The following is a 25,019-nucleotide window of genomic DNA, read 5'->3' as shown; positions in this document are numbered from 1 at the left end:
CCTCTCCTCCCTCCCACTCACTCCCTCATAGTCTCTTACTCCCTTCGCCATGGCTGTACAGCTGCGCTCTCTTCTCTGTCTCCAGCGATCTCTCTGCCTCCACTATTCCTTCTCGCCTCCCTGGCCACATCCAGCCTGTGAGCTGTGTTCAGTCGGCTTTCTTTCTCTGCTCTGGACTTTTCCAGATGCCTCTATCTCTTCTCTTCTCATATCTACAATAAAAACCTTGATCAATTAATAACACCGAGCTGTTGGATCTGAGGTGTCCTTACTGCACCCCTTTGAATGCAGCTGTTCTGTTTATTTGGTCAGTCTGAGATGTTTCTGTTTCCTCTCACATCCTTTGATAGTGAGTTGTGCTGGCTCTGAACTTACTATGGGCTGGAATGGACAGTTTGGGAGCCTGGGAGTAATTGTAGGTATTTCTTCCAGGGCCCCAAAAGCTAAAACTTTAAGTGGACTTAGTTTATACATTATAAGAAGCTTTTTGGCCCCAGGTGTCTCTGTGTTTTGTGCCCTCCTTTCTCCTCCTGTGCTCTTTAGAGTTTACATGTCTGTTTTAAGTGAAGGAGGTTATACTTATGGTTTGGGTAAGAAGCATTGTCCCCAGAGGCTCAGGCTTGATCCCTAGCTGGCAGGTGTTCTGGAAACATTATAAGGAAGGACCTAACATGAGGAAGCAGGTCCCTGGAAGTGGGTCATTGAGTCCCTGCCCTCTCTCCTTCTGGTCTTCCGGGAAGTGAACTACTCTTGGTGACAGACTCCTAACTCTCACCACCATGTTCTGCCCGGTCCATGGTGCCAGGAGACTCCGAACTGAGTTACCTGAAACCGTGAGCCAAACAAATCTTTCCTTCCCAAAGCTGCTTAGGTCTTGTTTCATAAGGACGGGGGTGGGTGGGGTGGGTGGGGTGGGGGCCTGGGAGGGGTGGGGGGTGGGTGGGGGAGTGGCAGGTTTAACCCTAACCAGCTCAGAGAGGGGAGATGCTCAGTGGGGGGTGGGGTGGGGAAAAGCACTCCGGGCTCACACAAGAGCACCTGGGTTCAGATTCTTGGAGTTCACATGAAGCTGGACATGGCGGCCCACATCTGCAGTTCCGGTCAGCGCTCTACGGTGAGATGGGGACAGAGAAAGGAGAGCCCCCCACCATCCCCCCTCCCTGTGAGGCTCAGGGTCCACTAGCCTACAACAAGGGGCTGTTCACAGGAAGACCAGCAGCTAGAGCTGACCTGTGACCTCCACACGGGAGCGTGTGCGCGCACATACAGAGCATTTTTCCAAAGGCTGGCAAAAATATGGAAACATGCTGTGTGCTTTCTGACAGGTTGGTTGTGTAAGCCAGCTGGTGCACTGCTAAGTGAATTAGCTTTTAGTGCCAATGAGTCGGCTGAGGCAGCAACATGGATTCATTTAATGGACACGGACCAGAAAAGCCGTAAGGTGGTATTGTTATAACTTAATGGAACAAATTGTCAAGAAAATGTAGGTCAGGCCTGGTGAGACTTGGCAAGTGGCAGGACGCGGCTGTGCCGACAAGCATCCCCTGCCCCTGCTGGTCTGGACCAGCATCAATTGGGTTCTTCGCTAAAATGCAAAAACCTCAGCGGAGAGATAATCACAGTAGTCACAGGTGTGAGCTCACTGGCAGTCACGTTGTTTGTTTGTTTGTTTTGAGACAGGTTTTCTCTGTGTAGCCTTGCTGTCCTGGGCTCGCTTTATACACCAGGCTGTCTGCCTCTGCCTCCCAAGCGCTGGGATTAAAGATGTGTGCCACCACTCCTGGCTGACATTAAAATGTTTTTATTTACTTTAATTGGCTCACAAAACTCTTTCCTGGAGAGCACACTGCCTTATCAGGCCAAGGAGACAGGACAATGAACCTTTGAGACAGGGAAAGAATACAGAAGTTTGCTTAGAGCCACCCATATATTCAGGGTCTCGTAACACCTCCCAGACAGACACAATTCTGTTCTTGTGGCCAAGATTATAGCCAGACATAGTGGTTCACAGATATAACCATAGCACCCAGCGGCTGAAGCAGGGGGCTGCTCTGAGTTCAAGGCCAGCTTGGGATATGTAGCACAATTCTGTCTTAAAAGCTGAGCAAGAAAGAGAGAGGGAGAGAAGGGGGGAGGAAGAAAGGGAGAGAGGGAGGGAGGGAGGGAGAGAGGGAGGGAGAGAGGAAGAAAGGGAGAGAGGGAGGGAGGGAGAGAGGAAGGGAGGGAAGGAGGGAGGGAGGGAGGGAGGGAGGGAGGGAGGGAGGGAAGAAGGGAGGGAGGAAGAGAAGGAAGGAGGAAAGGAGCATGGAAGAGAACCATGAGGGAAGGAAAGGGGGAAGGTAAAACAAGAAGAAGAGGGAGAAAGAGAAAACAAACTGGCATTAGCTGATCTGGTGACCCCTGGTGACCCCTGGTGACCCCTGGTGACCCCTGGTGACCCCTGGTGACCCCTTTATATTCATATAAATCACTCATGAGAGGCTCATTCTAGACTGAAATTCCGTGATTTTTACTCTATAGTTGATTCTAATCTATGCTTTGTGTGGCCTGCCCATGGAAATGATTTTTCAGTTGTCATGTTCCAGGACCCTGTGGCCATCTCCGCACTGCATCTGAACTGAACCCAGCTGCCCTGCCCGCATGGGGCTTGGAGCACCATGGACTTTGCACTCAGGAGACTTGGGTTCTATCCGCTGCCGTTTTTCAGCTGCTGGCCCTTCAGCAGCCGCCTAGTGCTTTTAGACATCAGTGTGTCCGTCTTTACTTGGCGGCACCATTTCTCAGTGGTTTGCTGGCTGTGAGAATCACTGTGTATGTAACACATGCTCAGTGCACAGAGTTTATCTTTCTGTCTTCAAGTGTCTTTCTTCTGTTTCCTTACCTTCCTGTCAGAGACAAACAACACACACACAGTCTTCTACATTCTTGTCCAAGCACTTGAAATTTGCATCATGACAGGATCCCTGATGCTACCTGTTAAACAACACTAGAAATATCTCTTAGGTAACATTAACCTATTAAGCATCTTCTTTTTCCTCAAACTATTCCATCTTCTTACAATGCCCTCACTCACCATCTTGCTCTTGAGAATATCATGGCAAACTCCACATAGCTTTCCTAAACATAAATAAACCATGGCTACTGATTTCTTTCACTTTCCAGTCCCATGAATGAGAAGTGTGTTAGTGTACCATGACTTATTTAAAAGGAGATCTGCATATAGGGACGCTGCCTTTTATTTATATCTAGCAGTGGAAGCTCACTTCGTGTTTGCTAAACTCCAAAGTGGAGAGAGAACCTATTTACTTATTGCTAAATCCCCACTGCCTTGTAGAGTCAGGGTGTAAGTGCTCACTGAATTATTAACCCTGGTCTGGATCTTTATAATCACTGCTTCTTCTTCTTCTTCTTCTTTTTCTTTTTTTTTTTTTAACACACAATTATTTTCCTGGGAACTTCTGCATTATTACTTATGTTTATTTAGGGTTTACTGAACCTATCTCCAATTCCTTTGGACATTAAAATATTATTCAAATTATGTTCCTGCAGTTTGTTGTGTGTGTGTGTGCGTGTGCGTGTGCGTGTGCGTGTGTGTGTGTGTGTGTGTGTGTGTGTGTGTTTTAGACAGTCTTACATGGTAGTTAAGGCTGGCTTTGAACTTGTGACTTTCCTGCCTCTGTCTCTGCAGAGCTGGGGTTGTAAGCATAGCCTTCCTAGCTCTGTGGCAATGATTTATAGTGAGATTCTAGTCTAGTGTCAACCTTTCTTTTGTTCAGGGAAGTGTTAGCTCAGCAAGCTTGGTTAGCTCAAATGTTGAACATTCCAAAAAAAGACTGGCCTGTGTGAGAACCAACCTCTGAGCCTTGGAATATTTTGACTGACAAGAACATAATGATATGTCTCAGGCCTTGGGCCACTGCAGCATCGTTTTGACCTCTGGAGCCTGGAGACTGAGTATCTGAGGTCAGCCATCCAGAAGCCTATGTACATGACCAATTGCCAATGAAAACCCGACACAAAGGCTTAGAGAGTTCCCATGGCTGACAGTGCTTCCACCTTAGTGCTTGGACAGTTACCTCTGTGCTTGCAGTAGAGGACGACAGTGGACGCCTGGGATAGATTCCACCATCTGCTTTGTCTCTTGCACATGTTGATCTGTACTTTTGAAAACATCAAACTTTAACCACGAGTATTAGAGGTTTTTCTGAACCCCAAATCTTTCTTATTAATCTGGCCTGAACTGCTTTTGGGGACTCCCAAGGTACTGCTGACTCTATTTTAGTCAAGTGCCTTGGGTCAAATGAGTCTCATTTAAGTTCACATTCCTCACTTATAAAATGGAAATACCACCACCACCACCATCAACACCGCCATCACATCACCACCACCACCACCATCATTATCATCATGGTTTTGTGGCTATTTTTTTCAAATTGAAACATTCCATGCTAGAGAGCAGAGGAAAGTTCATAAGATTCAGGAAGTAAATGAAACTTACAAGACCCAGGAAGCTTCTAAAACATAAAGATCCGCAAGGCTTCTCCCCAAGGTTACCTAAGCAGTAGCAGTTGCCAAGCAGAGGAGACTTTCTGAAACCCTGCTGACTACCAGCTGAGCAGGAAGTTCCCAGATGCAGGCTTCATGACTCTCCACCCTGCTGGCACGGGCCGCCTAGTGATGTGATGTGATGTTGGTGGTGGTGATGGTGATGGTGGTGATGTGGTGGTGATGGTGATGGTGATGGTGGTGGTGGTGTTGCTGCTGCTGCTGCTGTTGGTGGTGGTGGTGCAGTGAAGTTATGCTATCAAGTTATTCTACTGAGATTTGTCTATAAAAATGCCCAGAAGAAGCTAAGTGCCAGCACATTGCCTATACTCAACCGGAGTGTGTTCCGTGTAGCTGTGTCTCTCTTGAGTTCCCATAGGCCTCCACCTCAGCATAGAATTCTCTCCACCAGGAACTCTAGCCTCAGTTAGAGCGGGAGACATTATTTCCAGCCTCTTCTTCCTCTAGGACATTTTCCCTCCGGCCCTTCCCACTTCCCCCCTCGGCGTTCTTGATGGAGAAGACACGTCTCCCATTGTCTTTATCTTACACAGTACAACTATGTCTTTCTTGATCTTTTTAAGAACTTTCCTTTTGTTTCCTTTGAACATCTCTGGGATTTCTTCCCATTCCTGGATCACTGGGTGTCAGGGTTTTTTTGGCCTTACTCCTACACGTCTGTGAGGCTCCTGATAGTATTAGCTTTTCTCACTGGTTCTTTCCTTTTAAAGTAAAACCATTCTTTGCTTAATTTTAACTTTTATTTATTACAATTATATTTCCTAATTACAAAAGTAATATTACGAAAATCAAAATCTTACCCATATCTATACCTTATAAAGTGCTCTCAAATGTTTTTTAATCCCCTCAGCTCACAGCAGAATTTCTTCTGTTTTCTTGTGTTTTTCTTCAATGTTGGGATAGACAGAAACAAAGATTTTAAGAGTTTTCCAGCTCTCTTTACTTCCCCGATGGAAATCATAAACACACGGACAGATACAGCCAGCTCTTCTCTGAACTTTATAAAAATGTTGCCTTTCTCGTATCTGTGAAACAGATTTGAGCATCTTCAGCTTTGACTTCCTAGTTGCCAGGAGCAACTTCCTGTCTCAGTTTGAAGACTCTGATTAAAGTCCTCAAAGTGGTCACTGTGCCCTGTTGTCTGTGGCTCCAGAGGAGAGAGAGTGAAGATGCACACCGGTGGAGCCTTTGGGAGGAAGAGCTTCCCTGGCCTGGGTGTCGGTCAGAAATCAGAACCTCGGCAGACTCAGGGGTGCGTTTGGGTCTGGTTGACTTTTTGAGACTTACTCAAAATAAACCGTTGGCGGCACATAGATAGTTGAGGGCAAAACAAACGAACGAACAAACAAAAACCCCAATTTATTTAGAATGTTAGAGACTTTAATTTGTTCTAGTATTCTTTTGAGACAGGTGTATTAGTTACTTTTCTGTTGCTGTGACAAAACACACAACCAAGACAACTTATAGAAGGAGGGCCACTTGCGCTTAGGGTTCCAGAGAGATGAGGGTCTGTCTGCACACGGAAGCTGGGTAGCAAGCAGCAGGCTGGGGCAGGAGGCCTGAGCTCACATCTTCAACACAAGCAGGAAGAAGAGTGGAATCTAGGGGGTGATGCAAGGCTTTTAATCTCAAAGCTTGTCTCCAGTGACACCCTTCCTCCGGCAAGGCCACACTTCCCAAAGCTACCTGAGCAGGCACCAACTGGGGACCAGGTAGTCACCCATCTGAACCTGTGAGGGACATATCTCATTCATACCCCACTACACAGGGCCTCACTGTATATTCCTGACAGGCTTGGAACGCGCCCTGTAGACCAGGCTGGCCTGTAACTCACAGAGAATTAACTTCCTTTGCCTCTTGAGTGCTGGGATTAAAGGTGTGTCACCACATCCAGGTCCAAAGGGTCTTCCTAAGTGGCACCAAGTAGTTTGTTCTCTTTTCTTAAACTACACACACACACACACACACACACACACACACACACACACACACACTAAAGACAAAGGCATTTGAACCCAAGTGTGGCAAGCTACATTTATAACACAAACCGTTTCTCATACACATTATGACTCTACTCTCATGGAAACTGTCACTAACCTCCCTCTGTAGAGGTTTCTATGGGAGCTGTCATGTGCGTTCGTTCATTTGTACAACATGTAAGTGTTGCATCTTATGCTATTGCAGGCCCTAGGGACTGTGTAGTCAACAAAGAATTCTTGCACTCATGAAGCTTACATTGTAATAAAGGAAGCCAGACGTTAAACAAGCTTAGTAAAGTATGTCAGATGAGGTGTGCCATGTTAAACATTAAGCAGGGACATGAGCTGCTATGAAGAAAATTAAAACAAGAAATAGAGGCAGGAAAATGTTGTACACACACACACACACACACACACACACACACACACACACACACACACAGGCCGGGGGGGGGGGGGAGAGAACTGGCCTGACTTAAGCATTTGAACCCTAAAGCCCACCTCCGAGACATACTTCCTCCAGCGAGGCCACACCTCTCCATCGGGCCACGCCTCCTAACCCTTCTCAAGTAGTTCCAGGCCCTGATGACCAAGCATTCAGATCTATGAGCCTATGGGGGCTGTTTTTATCCAAACCGCCACACAGCCAGAGAAGGAAGAATGTCGATTAGTGTAGCAGAAAAGAGAGATTTGGTGGTGTGTGTGTGGGGGGGGGGGGCAGGGCAAAGAGAGACAGAGGCATCTTAGTCAGTCTGAAGTGTAATGCTACATAAAGTGCCCTGTGAGTTGAAAATGTTGGCTACTTCAGAAAACTAGAGCTTGGTGCTTCTGTTGCTGGGAATACTGTATTTGTAATCATTGCTGTGACAAATATTTGTTGCGTGAGTGGTAAAAATGTAAATGGATCCTTTGACTGGGATCATTAGGCAAAGAGGCATCATTAGGAAGAACATGTGAGCATGAGAGGGCATTGTGAGAAAGAATAGCTCTAAGGAACTGTGAAGAAACAATGAAGACAAATTCAGCTATCCCATAATATCTACACTTCCAGTTAATGTATCTGGAGAAGAAGTAAAGTGATTTTTCCCTCTATTTTGCCTTATTCTGGGATAAAAATAATGTTTGTGAATTTTGCGGTGAATTGAAACACTTTAGAGAGAAGATCTGATGCCAGGTCGGCAAAAAGTTTAATTTTATTAATTAAAACCAGTGTGTGTGTGTGTGTGTGTGTGTGTGTGTGGGTGTGGGGTGGGTAGGGGGTGGAGGGGGGGCAGGCGCTAGTTTGTTATTGCTTTGGCTTGTTAGGCTTTTTGTTTTTGCTTTTTGATAGAGTATCATTATGCAACCCTGGCTGGTCTGGAACTCACAGAATTCTACCTGCCACTGCCTCCAAAATATTGTGTTTAAAGGCATGTGCTGAAAGGGAGGGTGGCCTCCTTAGAGTCAGTACTGAACACACCCAGAAACCAAGTTTTCAGTACAAAGATTTATTACCCTAGATGGGGCAAGCCAAGGGGTGGGGGCTGCAAAGGAAGACAGAAAGTAGTGGGGGGTTGTTCTGTTTTGTTTTTTGTTTGCTTTTGCAGCAGTGAGTTTTTAAGAAGGGGGAGTTGGTAAATTCTGATTAGACATATTGGTCAATGAGTTTAAATTTTTGGATCTTGGTGTTTTGTCTCAGGAATGAGTCATTGGCCAAATAAGGGGATAGACTTTAGGGCCGAGTTTAAGGAGTGTAATCTAACTGGATTTTGTTGTTGTTTTGTTGTTTTTCTTTTTATTTTTTTTTTCAGCAAGGAAGTGGTGTAGAGGAATTTTAATCCAGGAATATCGCTGCTCTGGCAAGGGATCACATCCAAAGACCTAGGTCTGTGTTATCTGAATGGAATGCAGACACACCTCATACCTGTTTTTTTTTCTTTGCTTGTTCATTTGTTTTTTGAGACAGGGTTTCTCTGTGTAGCCTTGGCTGTCCTGAACTTGCTTTGCAGACCTGGCTGGCCTTGAATTCACAGCGATCCACCTGCCTCTGCCTCCAGAGTGCTGGGATTACAGGTGTGTGCCACACTTCACACCTTTAATACCTCTGGCTGGAATACAGATACACCCTTAGTACACACCTTTAATCGTAAACAATGAAAAGTAAAGTTAGTTTGTAGAAGGAAGCACCCATGTTTGAAAGTGATGTCTAATTGAGAGGCAGAAAAGGTGATGAATGAGAGAAAGATTGACAGAATAGAATACACCCAACTCTCCTGAGAAAGAGAGGAAAGACAGGCGACTTAAGAGAGGCAGTGCCGAGGAAGACGGAGAGAGAGGAGGCAGTTTTACCAGGACAGTTGTGCAGAGACAGGCTGTAGAGAGAGAACCAGCTGGACACAGGTGAAGACTGAATGAGCCAGAGAATGAGAAAGAGCCAGAAGATTAGAGCAGATTGCCAGTTAGTACCAGGCCAAGCAGAGCAATTCAGTCAGATGCTGAGAGAGGCCAGATCGAATCAGTCTGCTTGGAGAGGAGTTTGAGCCAGAACAGCTGAGTTGAACCAGACAGCCGAGTTCTTCCGTGGATTCTCATGTGAACAGGAATAAGGCACACAGACAAGTCTTCATCTTGGTGTATTTTTCAGCCAAGCAGTCTAGCATTATATACATTAAACACCGGGTGGGTGTTTGGTTACATTTTCCCACAGAGCAGATTCAAGGAAGTCTGTGAGCAATCAAGCATACAGGTACAGGTACAGAATGCGAAGTTATTGCGTTGTCATTTTTTGAATGACAACTTTGAATTCAGAGTTCAGAAAGTGCTGAAAGAGCGAGTTTATTCAGCAGCAAGTCTCAGAGGCTGAAAACGCTCCAGGACTAGATTAGATTGTGCAGAAGGCAATGTGAGGAGGCCTGTGAAACCCTATTTCTGAAAAGGAAACTCCATTTTTAAGGGAGAGTGGCCTGGGCATGAACTCCAGTTCCAGACAGCCCACAAGAAAGTGCTTCCATCAACTCACCTCTGATAATGTGTGACCATCACCCGTAACAACAGACGGCCAATCGGGGACAGCCTGCCCTGAGGAAGACAGGGTTGCTTATCCACCAGGTTGAAGAGTCCATAATTCCTGACCAGAGACACGCAGCCTCAAGAACACCCACCAGTTTGGGCAGGTTTAACCAGCTCAGAGAGCACCTAGCCCTGGACCAGAGCCCGGATACACTTGTACTGCTGCCCTTGATCTGTGCCAACAGGAGTGAAGGTTACCTAACCCACCTGGGAACTCCCCTTTCTGGCCGTTAAAAGAGCCTGCATGTTACTCTCGAGATCGTCGCCATTTTGTTTGCGCCGTTGACCACAGCATGCTGGAATAAAGGCTCTTTGCTTTTACATATGACTTCAGACTCCTGGTGGCTTTTGGGGTCCAAGAGATCTGGGCATAACAGTCGAAGCTTCCAGGACTAGGCCAAGGTTAGCAGACAGAGGCAGTAAGCCTCAGATATGACAATTACCTCTGGAGAATAAAAGTTACTTTTACAGAGAAGAAAAGGGGGAAAAGGGCAAAGCCTGTGGGGTCCATGTCTGTTATCTGGCCTGTTAGAGAGCCCTTCATGAATCATCATGCCCAGCTCAAATATATATATATATCTCCCGTATTTACAAAGCAATGAGAACTTCAAAAGAATATAAAACAAATCTTAGAATTTTCAAGAGCTGCAGTGAAGAAAGTGGAGTTATCAAAATAAGCCCACGTGATTTACCACCGGATTGGTGTATTAATTCACGCACTAACATGTGAGGCATCTGGGGTTCATAATGAGGTCCACGGGTATCTGTATAGGCTGAGCATATATTTTGATGTTTTGTATTCGAAATGGTTAATTCAAGAGCATGCTACATCAGATGAGACAGCGATCTAGGCGGAAGATTGTGAGTCTTCAGAAGCAACAGAAAAAGTATTTCAAATTCCGTATATATGTACACACACACACACACAAACACACACACACACACACACACACACACACAGAGGTTTTTTTTTTGAGGGGGGGGGAGAGGGACTTTTCTTTTAGTTGTAGACGGGTGCCCATGGGACAGGAAGTGACTCCCTCACCTAAAATACACAAATTTGGTGTTTGTCTTGGGTAGTTTACAATGGCAACTCCAAAGCCTTGGCTGTCCTGGACTCGCTTTGTAGACCAGGCTGGCCTCGAACTCACGGTGATACACCTGCCTCTGCCTCCCCAGTGCTGGGATTAAAGGCGTGCGCCACCACGCCCGGTGAGCGTTTCTGAACAGAGAGATAAAGTAGAGATTCTGCCAAAAACCCTGAGATGCCATACCACAGCAAGCGATTGGACTGTAAGGACGGTATGGACTACAACTCCCAGAAGGCCCTGCGGCGTGTCTCGTGCCGCATCTCTTGTGTCATCCGTGTGCGCCCCTTGGTTGCCGGTCCAGGCTGGGAAAGCATGGCAGCTGCTGAGGCAGAGGTGGTTTCACCTCTGATAGTGGACACGGCCGCAGACACCTCATGTGCAGCCGCGACCTCCGTGGCCGCAGCTGTGGCGGCGGCGGCGGTTGGGAGCAGATCGCAGGCCCAGGTCTCCAAGGCCGCCCTGGCTGCTAAGCTGATGTCGCTCAGCGGCGTGTTCGCCGTGCACAAGCCCAAAGGGCCCACTTCAGCCGAGCTGCTGAACCGGCTGAAGGAGAAGCTGCTGGCAGGTACTGCAGCCCGGTAGGGTCCAGGCTGAGGCGGTCTCCGCAGCAGGGCAAGCGCCCTCGGATTCTTAAATTCATTTCTTTACTTACTGACTTAGTTTGCGCTCTCGTGGCTTAAGAGAGAAAAAGAGTGACCACTGAATCAACTCTGGACAGAAACCCAGCATCTTGCTCTTGGACTTACCTAAGCTCAGACTCTTTCAACAGTGCCCATTGGAGCTTCTCACGGGATGTATGCGTGGAGTTGGGGGCCAGCTTGCACACACACGTTTCTAGCTAGATGCTGGCAGCCCAGTGTTCTGTAGTTTGATCCCTCCCACGGGGGTTTGGTTTGACTCTTGTGGATGACTTCCACCAAAGAAAACTCTGGCTTTGAACCTCCAGGCTGCAAACTTTAAAAATATATTTAGAAAGCACATAGGTCGAGTTAGCTAGACATCATTTCCACCTTTTAGTGGGCATGATAATTCATCTTCTGTACAAATATAGGTTCCTAACCCCCACGTTGCAGAGGCTGAGATTCTAAAGATCTGGGATATATTTTGGAAACTGCTCTCCAGTGCTCCAAATTCTCGTTCCTTAATGAGCCCCTGGATCTGCAGCTCTCTGGGACTTGTCAGGCTTCAGCATTACCTTAGCAATTCTTCAGAGACCATCTCTGTCTCTCTGTCTTCCTTTCTTGAGAGATATCATTGTTATTTTTTTCAGTTGAGAACTGAATACTATATATAGTTTTATTGTATGTGTGTGTGTGTGTGTGTGCATGCGTGTGTGTAGGACAGAGATGATGTTGATGTCTTCAGAGATGGCTTTCCATCTTGTATATTGAGCCAGAGTACCCCACTTGAACCCAGAGCTTGCCACTTAGGCAAGTGTGGCTACCAGCACTGGGACCAGGCAGGCTTCAACTCCACCCTCGTCCTCATGATTGCATGGCCTGCACTTTGCCCTGTGAATGACCCCCACGAAGCCTTTCTTTTACAGGGTTCTCATGTTAAGCCGTACCTGCTGTTCTGTAGAGACATGAACAGTGGCTGTCTCTTCCTTAACCAGGCTTACAGTCTTGTGGTTTCTGCAGGCTACAGTTTTTTTTTTTTTAAGTAAGTTGTTGTCCTAGGCTCTCCAGAGATTGGGCATAGCTTGTCTTGGTACCAGTAAAGAAACTCTTACATTGTTCAGTGTCTCCTGGTAGACTTATTCTATTTTTGTTTGCTTGTTTTGAGATAGGGTTGCCTTGAACTCACTGTGTAGTCAAGGGTAGCCTGGAACTCGCAGTGATCCTCCTGCCTCAGCTCTTTGAGTGTGAGACTTACAGGTGTGCATCTCCATGCTGGAGTAAAATGCAAATGTAAATGTTTGTTGATAAATAGGTACATTCTTCCAGATGCTAAATGGTGGTGCTCATTTGTCGAGTGGAGTGGTTACCTTTCCTTGTCAGCTCAAAATAATCTAGACATCCCCCGGGAAGGGAATTCCAGGATGGGGTAGGGTCTGTCGATGCTGGGGTGGCCTGTGGGCGTGTCTATGAGTCATTGATCTGGGAAGACAGGGTGGGTGTGGTGCTGTGGGCGGCACCCTCCCATAGACAGGGTGTCTGGAACTGTGTAAGAGTGGGGAAACTGAGCTGGGCACCTGCTAGTTGAGCACGAGACGTTCATGCGTTCATCCTCACTCTGCCCCTCAATGTGGATGTGATGTGTCCAGTAGACGGCAAGCTGGAATCACGAGATAAAATAAACTCCCTGAGTTACCGTCGCAAAGCTGTGTTTCTGCAGCGTTGGTGTAACCAGAGCAGTGCGGTGCTGCTCACCAGGATGGGTCATCCGGCGGGTACTGAGCTCAGGACTTACATCGTAGGGAAGTGCTGTGGTGTTACTAGCTTTGCTTTTCCCTCCGTAGATGTGTCGCTTTCATTTTGGCTGGTTTGTTAGTAAACCGATGTTTCAGACTGAAGATTACGGTGTTTAGAGAAGGCTTTCGTAGGATTGAAACTCTGAGGTTCCTTGGGACTTCTCTGGGGCGCTCACCAAGGCTGGTGTGTAGAGCGCAGTCATTGAGGTGCGGATCTCTTTCTCTCCTTTGCTACAGAGCCTGCAACTGGGCGGCTCTTCATTCTTCTCAGCTCAGCTGTGCTTCTCCATGCCATCCTAACTGCCAGAAGGCGGTTCTGTCCTGCCCGGGTCTGCCAAACACTGACTGACTTGAAGTCAGAGGCCATGCCGCTTAGGGAGCATTCCCCGCCTGTCCTCCCAAGAATCCCTGCTATCGCAGAGCCCCGCCCTTCTGTGACTTTGAGAGTTTGTAGGGCTGAAGCATACTAGGGTTTTATAGTTCGAAAGGACCTTACATGGCTACCCACAAACACTCATCTGCATGTTTGGTTCAAAAGAGTTGATCAGCGTTTCAATGGTGCACCAGAGATAGATGTGACGTCTGTAAGTTAGAGGTAAATTTGGGCTCAGATAAGATTAAGTTTATGGGACCTTTATGCTCTTAGGTGTATCAAGTTGAAGATCCAGAGTTCCCCAGTTCAGGCTCAATTTTCTTAACCAATATATTTTATTAACAACTTAGTGACCGAGCATGTGTCCCTTATAACCCGACTAACCAAAACAATAGGAAATGAGGATTAATGGACACAATAACAGAACTGTAAGGATATCAGTTTTGAGGAACGATTTTCCTGGCACAATCTGTAGGATTTTTTTGTTGGAACCTAGAGTAACCAGAACCCAGAACCTCAGTAGGAGTCGGAGCCCTGAAGCCTTCCCTCAGGCGGTTCTCTCTAGGAGCATCTCAAAGTGCAGTGATGAACAGCCAAAACTATCCGAAATCTCCAAAAAGCCCCACCTCCAGTTCTGGGCTCATTTATATATCTCCTCCCAGAGTCTGTTCACAGGATCTTTTTAGCTGGCAACAATTAAGCTCCTGCACGAGGTGGTTGCTCTTCTAGTGGATTAACCTCACCTGTTCTCTCACGAGACCATTCCGATCCCTCACTTGGGATCCTAAAAAACAGGTTTATCTCTCCTTCACCCCAGTGCATTTTTGTTATTTCACTGTCAGAGACCCATGGTGCATTGCGGATGGAAGGTGAAGCAGTTGAAATCCAGCCTAATCTTCGAGGCTCATGTGCTACAGTCAGGAAATCAACAACGTTCAGAGGTGCTGACCGAGACATTTACAACCAGCAGCTTGTTCTTTTCTAACTACTGGGGCATGGCTAGATCCACAGATAAGGACGCTGGCTGCTCTTCCAGAGGACTCAGGTGCGATTCCCAGCATCCACTTGGTGTCTCATTGCATCTATTACTCTAGTTCCTGGGGCTCTGGTGCCCTCTTCTGGCCTCCTTGGGCACTGCATGCACATGGCACATAGATTTACATGCAACCAGAACATCCAAACATATCACACGAACTCTGGTGCCCCATATTTGACCATGTCTCCTGGATGGGGAGGCCTGGTGGCACTCAGAGGAAGGATACCAGGCTACCAAGAAGAGACTTGATACCCTATGAGCATATACAGGGGGAGGAGGTCCCCCTCAGTCACAGTCATAGGGGAGGGGAGTCAGGGGAAAATGGGAGAGAGGGAGGAATGGGAGGATACAAGGGATGGGATAACCATTGAGATGTAATATGAATAAATTAATAAAATATATTTAAACAATGGATAGATAAATAAATAATAAATGTTTTCCTTAAAGAAAATGAATTCTAGTTTCTCGTTCACTAACTTTGAAATACTGTTCTTTTGTAATTTAGGGAGTTTGTGCATGTGTGTATGTGTACATGTGCACACATGTGTGTACATGTTGGTGTGTATGCACGTGTGTGTATGTCTGTGTGTGTGTGCATGTGTGGGGTGTATGCATGCACATGTGTGAGCCTCTGTGTGTGCACATGTGTGTACGTGTGTATGTGTTTACACGTGTGTGCAGGGCAACCTCAGATGTCATTCCTCTGTGGACATTATTTTTTGTGACAAGGTGTCTGACTGGGCTGGCGTTCATTAAGTAGATGCCAGTGAGCCCCAGAGACCATCCCCCTGCCCCAGGTCAGAGAGTGGAAATTCATATCACCACGCCCAATGTTGTCCTTAATGTGAGCCCTGGGAATTGAACTCAGTTCCTCCTGCTTGCGTGGTAAGCACTTTACCAACTGTACTTTCTTCCTGGCCCTGGCTGTACAGTTTTTATTGTTTAGTTTTTGAGACAGGGTCTCAGCGCGTGTCCTTGGCTAGCCTGGAACTCACTATGTAGACTGCCCTGGCCTCAGACTCATGGTTCAGAGCATGTACGACTGCACTGTACATGTTAGAATCTGCTTTTTGTAAGTGATGTGGTCATAGCCTGACATCTGTACTAAGTTGTGTCGTCCATGTCCCTCCGGCTGGTCTTGGTAATGGTTTTTCATCCTGATGTTCTCACAGAAGCTGGCATGCCTTCTCCAGAGTGGAACAAGAGGCAAAAGAAGACACTGAAAATTGGACATGGAGGGACGCTGGACAGTGCGGCACAAGGTGTTCTGGGTGAGAGACGGGAAGGGTTTAACGGCGTGCTCCTTTGATACCAGAAATGCTGGCCAATGCAGGCTAAACCGTCTTACTCCTGGTTTCTGCATGCACCTTGGAGTGTTCTAGTCCAAGAGTGTGGTACAGGGCACACAGCACATACAGCACAACACATACAGCAGAAACAGACACACAGCACACGGCACACACAGCTACACAGCACACATAGTACATATAGCACAAACACAAACACAGCACACACAGCACACAGCACATACAGCAGAAACAGACACACAGCACACGGCACACACAGCTACCTGGCATACATATTACATACAGCACAAACACACACACAGCATACACAGCACACAGTACACATAGTACATACAGCACAAACACACACACAGCACACGGTACACACAGCTACACGGCACACATAGTACATATAGCACAAACACACACACACAGCACACAGTACACACAGCACATACAGCAGAAACAGACACACAGCACACGGCACACACAGCACATACAGCACAAACACACACAGCACACAGCACACATAGCTACACAGCACTCACAGCACATACAGCACAAACACACACAGCACACAGAACAGAAAGCACACAACACATGGCACACAACACACAGCACATGGACATGGCACATGACACACACAGCACATACAGCACACAGCACACGGAATACCCACTATCGCCTCTCGTGGGTGTGCATGGACTTTGAGCAAAGGTTCAAACATGAGCAGAGCAGTTAACACACCAGGAATGAAGCTGTTGTTTTTGGGAAGGCTTGGGCGTGGCCAGCATCTGTGAACTTGGATGTAGGAACTGTTTCCACCCTTTCCTGGGTTGTCACATGGTTTGCTGTGCCTTGACTATATGAACCGCAGTTTGCTTCTGGAATCTGGAATTCTGTGCTACCACACAGGCAGAGGGCACCTGGGTAAGCACTTCCCAGTCCCAAAGAGACTTGGGTACTATGTTTCTGACTTATTTCCCTGAGAGAAACATCGTCTATACTTTGCATTTCAACATAGTTACCAAGCCAAGTGTCCCCTCCACAGGAGGTAGAGAGGCCCTGCAGTGTCCTGTCCCTGCTATGCTAAGTCACAGTGCGTTATTAACCACAAGTCTTAGTTACTTTAGAGACTATGGACATGGGGCAGTTGAGGCTACCGACGAGGCAGAGCACACAGCTTTGGGGTGCTGCTGTAGCTAATCTAACCTCAAATTAGTTCTCCGTAGGCTGTAACCCTGATAGTTCCTGAGGGGAAGCCATCTGCTTTCCACAGGGTTTGTTGGTTTAATTGCTTGTGGGAGAAAATTTGATAGTATGGATTGAGAGGAAACTAGCATTTCTCCTTTTAAACCTTTATGACTGCAAAGGTGTATATCCATAGGCTAGGGTATATTTTAAGACTTTCTGAGGTTGCATCCTATGGATGCATATATTAGGATGTGTATACTGGGCCTCCAGTCACGGGCATCCCCATATTACTAGAAACCAACTTTCATTGCTCTCGTGCGTGCTCCTTACTTGCTCTCACCCGCTGCCTCTGCTCCCTGCGTGCTGGGATTAAAGGCACGCCCAACCATGCCAAGCCCCGTAAAAGCCTTTTTAAAAGAAGAAACTAAAGACATTGGTGAAAAATGGAGGGAGTACGAGGAGAAATTATTAGAGGGGATTCCTCTGGGTCATCTAAAATCAGAGTCTGCCCTGTGGGTGGGGGTTCAGGTGAACTCAGAGACCAGTGCTGGTGTGTTTACCTGGGACTGGCGCAGGGTTGTGATTTCCTGTGGTTTGTGTGCTGTTGTTTCCTTTGTGTCAGGGTTTCCCTCCCCTTCCAGGGAGAACTGAGTCTCCATGCTGTGGTTTCGTGCTTTTCAACTGTCCCGTCATCCTTTGTCCCTCTGTCCCTTTCTCTCATTCGCTTTTCCGTTCTTCCCTGTCCAGACTCTGTGCTTGCTACGGGGCAGCGTTTATTCTGCCATCTTACTTGGAAGTGCTTTACGCATTTTAGAAACCATGTTCATTGTAATAATGGTGCAGATTTAGGATCCAAGGTATTGGTTCTCAACCTTCCTAATGCTGTGAGCTTTTAATACAGTGACTCCCAACCATAAAATTGTTTTCATTGCTACTTCGTAAGTGTAATTTTGCTGCTGTTGTTAATTGTTATGTAAAATACCTGATATGAAACTCATGTGAGTCACTTGACCCCAAAGGGATTGTGACCCACAGGTTTAGAACCACTAATGTAAGGTGGCAATTTGAGGATAAAATAAGGGTTTTCATTCTATTTCATATATATATGAAATAGTTACAGGTGCGCCTGCAAAATGAACCAGTATATTTGGAGGCAAGAGTTCTTCACTGGAGTTCTCTCTACACCCCCCCCCCCCCAGCATGCTGGGTTATGTCACACGGGGGCATCCACACCCCCCCAGCATGCTGGGTTATGTCACATGGGGGCATCCACACCCCCCCGAGCATGCTGGGTTATGTCACATGGGGGCAGCCAGGTTAGTGTTGGTGGTCAGGTGACTGTAATAACGTTACCTGGAGTTCCAGGTAAGCCCACTGCACGTCCTAAAACCGAAGAGGCCCAGGGAAGTTGGGACATGTGGCAGTGGAGGCTGCAGTGATGTGGTCGCTGCCTTTGAAGAAGGAAGGGATCCCAAGCCACAAGTGTGAGCAGCGTCTCTGAGCTGGAAAAGGCAGGACACTCAGCCCCTTGGGGAGGCTCTTAGCCAGCTTCTCCCCTGGGACTGTGAAGGAGCACAGCCACGCCAGTCCCCGAGTTCTTTTTAAATTGCTGTGTAATCATCGTCCTAGCCCATTGTAAGCTGCTCTGGGTTTCTGACTTGAGAACCATGCGCCAGGGCGGTGACAGTTGTTACAGCAGCAACACGGAAGTCACACACACTTTTACCGTCAGGCCCTCAACGTGGAGACTAAGTTTCTGCTTATCGCTTTACATAGGTGCGTTTGACTTTGCAGGCTTGAGGCACAGTGGGCCTTTCAGGAGGATCACACACAAAGCTGGTACTAATCACGTGTGCTGTGCTGTGTTCCCAGCAGCCATCGCCCGCCATACGGTCGCCATATTTCTTCTCAGTCTCTATTCGTGCTTGCTTTCCCCTTTTTATTTTGTGTCTCTAAGTGATGCCGGAGGAGGGTGTTAGACCCCCTGGAGTTAGAGTTATGGTTGGTCATAATCTGCCTGTGGGGGCCGGGAACTGAACCGCAGTCCTCTGGAAGAGCAGCCAGAGCTCAGCACAGAGCCGCCCCTCCAGCCTCTGCCCAGGCCTGTGCTAAAACGGAGCTCTGCTTTGTGGCTCTCTGTCTCTCTGTGTGTCTCTTTCTCTCAACAGAAATATTTTACATCAGTATTTTACAACAGTAAATACGATTGTGTGATCAGCCCCGCAGCTGAGGCCGCTGAGGTCATTACTGGGCTCTCTCTATCTGGTTGACTTTGTTAGGAGCATCTTTCCAAGTAGGAGCTCTCACTCGCTTGAGTTACTAAGGAGATTCTTAGAACCGTAATGGTACCGCCTGTCCCAGGTGTTAGCAAATAAGCTAAACACCAGTGAGAGCGTCCTTGTGTTGGCAGCTGTGGAAAGGCAGCATAGTGCCCTGGCCTGTCCACAGATGACCCCTTTATAACCAGAGACTAATGCACTGGGGCCTGATGGAGGCTTTGAGATACAGGATGTTTGTTTGTTTGTTTGTTTTTTGGAGACAGGGTTTCTCTGTGTAGTCTTGGCTGTCCTGGACTCCAGTTGTAGACCCAGTCAGCCTCGAACTTCCCAAGTGCTGAGATTACTGGTGCAGGATTTATTTATTTATTTAAATTTAACAGAATTTAAAATTTTTAAAGAATACAATTTCAAAACAAAATAGTAATTAAAAAAAGAAAAAACAAAAACCCTTTTATCCAGCGCACTCCACATTTCCCAGGCTGTGTGTCTGCTTTCCTGTAACTGCAGTTTCTCTTGTCTCCTGCACTGGCTTTTCCAGGTCCTGAGATGCCCTCTTAACTTTGGTGACAGTCATCTTCCTGTTAGGATGTAACTCCGTGCCTGTACAATAGATATAGACTAGGATTTCACATGATCAAGCGGGCGCAGGGCTTGGGAGTCGGGTGGGGTCGTCTGTCTATGCCTTGACTGCAAATCCAGCCCCTCAGGAGAAAGCTGCTGCCAGGCAGGGTCCCAGCTGCAGGTGCTCCTTCCAGAAAACACTGCTGGGCCAGGACCTTCCATTAACCCCTCACGTCTTTGGCCTTGATTCTTCTTAAATACAAAACGAGAGGGTTTTTCGGGTGACTCTCAAGTGTCTCCCAGAAGTTTCGTTGCTCTAGACCACATAATTAGTCTGGAAGCCGTCATCACAGAGAAGCCGTGGCTGAGTTCAAACTCACACTCGGCAGTCTGCTTGTGAGGTCAGCGAGCCCACCACTCCCGCTCTCATGTCTGAGAATTTGCCCAGCCTGTTCCTTTAGAACGTGATTCTTGGGGCTGGAGAGATGGCTCGGTGGTTAAGAGCTCTGGCTACTCTTTCAAAGAACCAGGGTTCAAATCCTAGCACCCACACGGCGGTTCACAGCTCTCTGTAATTCTGGTTCCAAGGACCCTGGCACCGTCACAGAGGCGCACGTGGAGACACCAGCGCGGCTCCTCTCCACGGGTGTTCCTCGCCAGCTCTCTCCTTTTGCAGAGCTGAATGAAGCCTTTGGCCTGAGTCTTCTGGGTGGTCCTGCGGCCTCCCCAGCGCTCCTCCCTCTGTGAGTCCACACTCACGGGCACCATCATGTGCCATTCAGCTCTGAGCCCTGAGTGCTCCCTGTCTGCAGTTTCCTTCCCCTGAGAATACGGGTGTCAGAGTCAGAGTCAGGAATGAGTTCTCTGGCTTCCTTGTCCTCTCAGGACTGCACGCAGTTGGTGCTCAAAAGCTATCCCCCAGGGAGTCATCTATACGAGGTCAAATCACATCAAATCCATGTTGCTCTTCTGCACAGTTTCTGCCTCCTCAGCAGCATTAGCAAGCGCTGCTGTTTGAAGACAATTGATCTCTTCAGAGCTACTGCGGGCAGATGGCCTTTGACCTTAGTTCTGGACTATTATGACTACTTGGAGATAAAGTGTCCACCCAGTGCGTGTCGTGGGGGTCAGGCTTTCGGGATAGGCTTTATGAGTGGTTTGAGGCTTGGGCTGGATTTGGAAGGTTAAGCTTTGGATACTAAGGAGCTGGGACGTAGTTGAGTCTTCCAGGAACTTGGCAGTGTGCACAGTGAGGGCCTCAGGAGCAGTTGAGCCGTGGTCCGAGCTGGAAAAGGAAAGCTGGGATGTAGATGTGCGGGGGTCAGGCTGCTGGCTGGGCTGAGGAGACCAGGCGGTTTGGTTTGAACTTCAGCCCCACCTCATCCTTCTCCGGCCTCAAGAAGCAGGGCGACATTCTTAGTGTCTGCAGGCCTCGGCTCCGTCGTGTCTGAGGTAGAGAGGGCCGTGGTGAACGAGAAGGTGGGAACTAAATCTGAGCTGCTGTGGATGCTGCTGGTCATCCTCTTCAGCTGTCAGCCTTCTCCTGTTTCCTCTGGACTCTGACTTGTAGCATTACACTGTGTTCTGATGGTAAATACTGGGATCCTTACAACAAAACTGCCCGCTTTTATATTAAAAAAAAAAATCAGATCCTCTCTGCTCTCCGTGGTGAGCTGTGGCGTGTAGGATAAGAAGTGTTTGAGACGGAAGGCATGGCAGCGGCCGCACTGTGGGTGGCTGCTCTGAGCCGAGGCGGTTGGTTTGTGGGCCCTCACTCCAGCTGTAGTTTTCTCTCTGTTGGGCTCATTAACCGTGTTTTTCTTTTCTTGATTGTGTACTGCCTGCTACTAATCATCCTTAATGGTTCGTTAGCTCCAATGATGGCTTTTGCTTTGTTTAGTAATGAATCCTGTCAGGATTTCATCAGCACTTGAACATGGCTAATTGTACCATGTATTTTTTATGGTACCCATATAAAGTCCCAGCGCATCCTTGGAGACAGCTCTGAATATTCATCTTCTGATTGGCTGGGATGAGGCATTTGCTGTGTTTAATATTTGGGGATGAGTAGATATTATTTTTTTTCTCTTTTTCTATCAGAATTTCTCAGTTGCCTGACACCGTCCAACTGGATAAATAGGAGCCCCAAGTCCTGTTAAATGTACATTCTTAATAACCTTGCACTACAGAGGCCACTAAATTATGAACAAGATATGCCAATTTTTGATGAACTTCGTTTTCAGAATAGATTGTCAAAATATTTCTTTCTTTCATAGTGGTTGGGATTGGAAGAGGAACAAAAATGCTGACCAGTATGTTGTCGGGGTCCAAGGTAAGACTGTCACGATGCTTTTCTTCTTTGATGTGTTTCTCAGTGATTGTCTTACTTTTCTATTGCTGTGATAAACCACCCTGAGCCAGGCAGGTTATAGAGGAGTCTAATTGGACCAGAGTTCCGGAAGGTCAGAGTCTGTGATGGTGGAACAATGGTGACAGGCAGACGGAGCAGCAGCTGACAGCTCTCATCTCAAACCACAAGCACGAGGCAGAGAGCATGCTGGGAATGGCATGTGTCATTTGAAACCTCAAAACTGGCAACCAGTGACACACCACCTCCAGCCAGGCCACACCTCCTAATCCTTCCCAAACAATTCCACCAACTGAAGGCCAAGTACTCAAACAGATGGGGCTGTTCTCACCAAACCACCACAGTGACCTACATGTCATTAATTTAAAAGAGAAAGAGGGTTGGAGAGACAGCTCAGTGGTTAAGAGCACCGCCTGCTCTTCCAAAGGTCCTGAGTTCAATTCCCATCAACCACATGGTGGCTCACATATGCCCTCTTCTGGTGTGTAGGTGTACATGCAGGCAGAACACTGTATACTTAATAAATAAATAAATCTTTAAAAATTAATAAATGAAGAAAAAAGAAAAAAGAAAGGAAGAAAGAAACCCAGGTGACTGGGATGGCTCAGAGGACTTGAGTGTTTGTTGCTCTTGCTAAGGACCTAGGTTCAGTTCCTAGCACCTGTGTGATGGTCACAACAAACCATAACTCCAGTTCCAGGGGACCTGACGCCCTCTGTTGACTTTTGAGGGCAACAGGTGCTCATGTATGCTCATACATGCATGCAGATGAACCATTCATAGACATTAAAAAACAAAACCAAACCTAAAGTTCCTCAACTGTTATAAACACATTGCCAGATGTGGTGGCCCAGGACTGTAATTCCAGGACTTGGCATGCTGACATAGGAATATTGCAAGTTCAAAGCCAGCCTCAACTACACAGAGAACCCTATCTCAAAAATTAAAAAATAAATAAAGTATAATTTGCATGGTCAAGTGTCTTTCTTATCCATCACAATGCCTGTAAACACAAGGCTATAACTCAAACAATTAGACTAAAAATATTTTAAATTTAAGTCTAATTTCAATTTTATATCTAAAAATTTAAATATATCTAAATTTATATTAAATATTTAATATAAATATATTTATTTAATATATAAATCTATAATCTAAATTAAAATTAAAATCTAAATTCTACATTTAGATTTTTTTCTTTATTTTAGTTTTGTACATATACATTTATATTATTATACATATATACAATAGATTACCTATGGCAAGAAGAACCATGACACAGTCAGGAATTATATAAATGCTACATTCTTAGTGTTTTGGCTATTTGTATTTGACAACCTTGAAGAAGACATCTTTCCTATCTCGGGGCATCTAAAATTCTGAATGTAAATCAGTCTCCATCACATCTTATCATTATCAACTTAGAACACCTATCTAGACCTAAAAACATCTTAACCCCTAAACAATTAAGCTTCATTGTAAAACTAAACTACCTGGTTTTCAACCCCATCAGAGACTTGAGAAGGAATAAACTTGATTATTTGAGTATACAGGAGAGCGGGTTAGTAGCTTTCCAAATGAGAAGATGACAGAGACAGTTTGCTACCTGACCAGTCACCCAAAACTCTCTATAATGTTGGAGCATCTTCTTCAGCCTTCTGGCCCAGTATATCTGACAGACATAACTGTGAGACAGGAGCTATTGAGGACTTGCTTACCCTGTCTTGGCAGAGTCTGGCCATTGACTCTACCTGCATCCGCGCTTGCCCATTTTTTAGGCAGAATTCTGTCTGTGGTAGAGATGAGGACATTTTGCCCAGTGGCTTGTTTGCCACATTTGAAGCCATCTCCATGAGGAGGTTCTTAGATGCTCATTATATTTAGGTTTCTTTCTTTCTTTTTTTTTTTTTTTTGCCATGCAAATTTGAGACTTTGAGTTTATTAACTTTAGGTAATAATAATTTTAAAAGTACAGTAGGGTCTCATAGATATATGTAAAAAAAAATAAAGAAAACTGATCAGAGGTCAAACAGCTAATATACAATAGCAGTTAACAAGGAGCCTAGAGATCAATGAATTACTCTCAGCAACACACTTGCTTTTGTTTTGGTTAATACAGTCCCATTTATGTACCCCCATCTGGCCTTACATTCACTAGGTGAATGCTGGTTTTATTGCTTTCCCTAGACACAAAAACAGATAAATGCACATACTTTTTTAAAAATAATGTTCAGTATTATCTTGAAGTTTGCAAATGCTAAGATAGTATTGTAAATTCTGACATTTGCCTAAATATGAGGGTTTTTTTTTTTAAAAGACAGGATGTTAACTATGTATCTCTGGCTTGGCCTGGAACTTGCTGTGTAGACCAGGTTACCCTCAAACATCTATATCTCCCAAATATTGGGACTAAGGTTTGCCACCATACTCAGCACCTGACATTATACGGTGCATTTGCAAACACCTGGAAACTGGTGCTTGGGAGCTGATAATGTGTGCTCCAGTCAGACTCCTTTCAGACTGAAATACAGATCAGTAGATGCTGCTAACAGCTAGTTCAAAGTAATCTGCTCTTAGATTTAGGTTTCTTAACATGTGATATTTCTTAGCTGAAAGGAAGTTATAGACTATAAATTCTACTGGAGGACTCTGTGTGTGTGTGTGTGTGTGTGTGTGTGTGTGTGTGTGTGTGTGTGTGTCTATGTATTTGTGTATATGTCTGTGTCTGTCTATATGTATGTGTGTCTGTGTATCTCTGTGTGTGTCTGTATGTATGTGTATGTCTGTTTCTGTGTGTCTGTGTGTGTCTGTATGTGTGTGTGTCT

General features: G+C 46.3%; 1 protein-coding gene across 1 annotated transcript in view; it reads left to right on the top strand.

Annotated features, from left to right (window-relative positions):
* Window positions 1-10,952: 10,952 nt before the first annotated feature.
* The window catches only part of TRUB1 (TruB pseudouridine synthase family member 1), a 46,351-nt gene continuing 32,284 nt past the window's right edge, over window positions 10,953-25,019 (top strand). The window contains exons 1-3 of the mRNA XM_084772171.1: window positions 10,953-11,249; window positions 15,679-15,777; window positions 22,103-22,158. Coding sequence (XP_084628297.1) covers window positions 10,997-11,249; window positions 15,679-15,777; window positions 22,103-22,158 — 408 coding nt within the window. The 5' untranslated portion in view covers window positions 10,953-10,996. The remainder of the gene's footprint in view (window positions 11,250-15,678; window positions 15,778-22,102; window positions 22,159-25,019) is intronic.

This window comes from Acomys minous, assembly GCF_964271855.1.
Source record: "Acomys minous genome assembly, chromosome: 2".
In the NCBI taxonomy this organism is placed as follows: domain Eukaryota; kingdom Metazoa; phylum Chordata; class Mammalia; order Rodentia; family Muridae; genus Acomys; species Acomys minous.
The sequence above is the reverse complement of the archived record's forward strand: the minus strand, read 5'-3'. Positions and strand labels throughout refer to the sequence as shown.